Genomic DNA, 2,500 nt, shown 5'->3' with positions numbered 1-2,500 from the left:
AAAAGCACGAGTAATTCAAAGATGTGCACAAAATTGCACGAGCCCGTAAGGCGAGTGCCATTTGTAGTTTACAAGTGCTTATTGATTCCAAACTGAACGCGAAAAATCATGTAATTACTTCTTGATGGTTAAGCAGAAGCAACGCACACGTATCACGCAATCACGGAAAAATTCCGTCATGAATTGAGCCAACTAGCGCTCGCATTTGATTGGTTATCAATGCAATAGTTTCACCTTTATTGCACTATTTCAACTTTCTGCGTTATTTCACTGTCCTGCACTCTGTTTGGGGTTAAATGAAGTGCTCTCAGCCAATCAACGCGCTGAAATTTTTCGTGTATATTATTTAAAAGTATTAAATGACTAATTGATTTTGTCGGCATATGCAGAGGTTTCCATCCTCATGGCTTTTTGGTGTTTCATTTCCTTCCCTCCTCAAAGGTACGTTTCCCCTGCAAATGTTTGCGGAGAAACAGCGAGGAAAGTTCAACAGGAAATGACTCAATCTTCTTGTGGCAGGCTCGTGGCCTCGCTGCTGGAATTATTCGCGTTGCCAAAAAATTTGAAAAGCCTGCACACAAATTTCGTCTTTTGTGACGTCCGCGAAACTCAGGGTTACATGAACGGCTTTCACGCTGCAAATTGGGGTTGCGTAAGACTGGTGACCAGGCCCCAGCTGGTCAAACACTTTATAACTTTATCCAGTTGAAAAATCACCATCCAGAGTATAAAATACATTTCGCGTTAAAAGTTAGCCAAGATTTTCTTACTCATCTTTTAACTACACGTACTTAGAGCTTGCACAGATATTCACGGTTGCTAGTGCTAATACTGAAATCTTTGCAGAGATTGAAACTGACGGAAAATGGCTTATCCACTGGATAAAAGTATCTGGCTATTGAATAACTGGGGCCAGGTGATCACTGAGTTTGAGCTTGTAAATATAAATGTAAAAATGTAAATTCTTTATTTGTAGTGGTATCGGACTTGTTCACAGGCACCCCACTTTTAATCATCTGAAAGAAACGTGATTAATAACCCCAACTGGACTGGCAGGAGGCGACCAGTTGGCTATTTACAAAGCGTGGTAGAGTGGAATCAGGGACAACCGGAAACAAATCCAAACCAGAGGTTCGAACGGGATTTGAACACGGGACAACCCGCATGGAAACCCAACACCCTAACCGCTAGATCACGCCTCCTCCCTAAACAGGTTGCAAATCGTCGCGTTGAATTTCTTAGCTCAGAGTATTTACCAAAGATTCTGCGCGAGATAGTTGATCTTCTGCTTCTCTGGAATCATCGGAGTCCATAGATACTCTGCTGATAGCTCGTGATCGCTTTCGGTGGTCGCTTTTATGGAGGTTTTCACTGCTGTCTACCTCGTCATCCACAAAGCTCACTTTTTTCTTGGTATCCATTTCACAAATCTAAATGATGTCAGCAAAGTTAAGGTGTAAAGATCATTAAAGAAAAAATCTGACATATTTATCAATGAAAAAAGATTTGTGGTCCCTTTAACTCTCCGGCAATTATTAACCCATTAATCTACTGATAGTCCATTAAATATTTCACAATTATTCCATGAGCGCGCGTTGGATATGAGATGGTAAATAGCCAACGAGGCACGTAGCGCCGAGTTGACTATAACCAGTCTCACATCCAATAAGTGCGCGTGGAATAACATTATTATTTTATTAAATATTCATTAAATTCTGAACGCTTGGACACTTTAAATTAAAGCCAGTTAATTTCCAGCTTGGCAACACTTGACTCAATCAGTATACGAGCATCAAGAGTTGCGCGCTTCCGGTTGAAACGCAGCGCATCATGGGATAGGCTGTCCAGAAAAGTGAGCACCAATTCTTGAATGCCAGCCATACTGAATATCTCCAGTTTCAGATCGCGTCTCTTTACCCCCGATTCATGCTGCATTTTTCCACTGAAATTCCTCCTTTAGCCGTTGCATACTGGTCGGTAATCCTATAAACTGGTGAGTAAATCCATTTTATGGCTATTAGTGTCTTTATCGCGAGAATATTGCAGTAAAACCTGATGAGTTTTGAGGCTGCGAGGCGTGTTGCTCGCTAAATGTTTCACGTCTGTAATCATTCTGTTTTGATTTCTTCTCAAGGTATAGGATTTCGGCAATCGGATTTGTGTACTTATTTGCTTTCCAACAGCGGGAAAAGGCTGACTAAATGGGCAAAACAAACCTGCACTGCCTTCATGCATGTTTGAATGGGACACAAACGTGCGATTGTGAGCCACCATTTCGATGTGTTTCCATCTCCCGCAGAGAAAAGGATAGCGAACGAAGAAAACGATGGATGGAGAACATCAACAGGAAAGTAAGGAAGGAAAAAGTCTGGACACGAAAGAATTTAATAATCTTAGATATTTGAAATTAGGGACCTTGCTTATGCACTTGACACAGATCCGTTATCAGGTGAATACAATTTTTAGCAAGAATTCTTGTTTGTGTCCCATTCAAACATGC

At 41.2% G+C, this 2,500-nt stretch overlaps 1 protein-coding gene across 5 annotated transcripts in view; it reads right to left on the bottom strand.

Annotated features, from left to right (window-relative positions):
* LOC138022959 (transient receptor potential cation channel subfamily A member 1-like) overlaps positions 1-2,500 on the bottom strand; it is a 57,222-nt gene that overhangs the window by 48,195 nt on the left and 6,527 nt on the right. For all 5 annotated transcript variants that reach the window (XM_068869982.1, XM_068869983.1, XM_068869984.1 and 2 more), the window contains one exon: positions 1,257-1,430. In XM_068869982.1, coding sequence (XP_068726083.1) covers positions 1,257-1,421 — 165 coding nt within the window. In that variant the 5' untranslated portion in view covers positions 1,422-1,430. The remainder of the gene's footprint in view (positions 1-1,256; positions 1,431-2,500) is intronic.

Source organism: Montipora capricornis, chromosome 11 (assembly GCF_036669925.1).
Source record: "Montipora capricornis isolate CH-2021 chromosome 11, ASM3666992v2, whole genome shotgun sequence".
NCBI classification, from domain to species: domain Eukaryota; kingdom Metazoa; phylum Cnidaria; class Anthozoa; order Scleractinia; family Acroporidae; genus Montipora; species Montipora capricornis.
The sequence above is the reverse complement of the archived record's forward strand: the minus strand, read 5'-3'. Positions and strand labels throughout refer to the sequence as shown.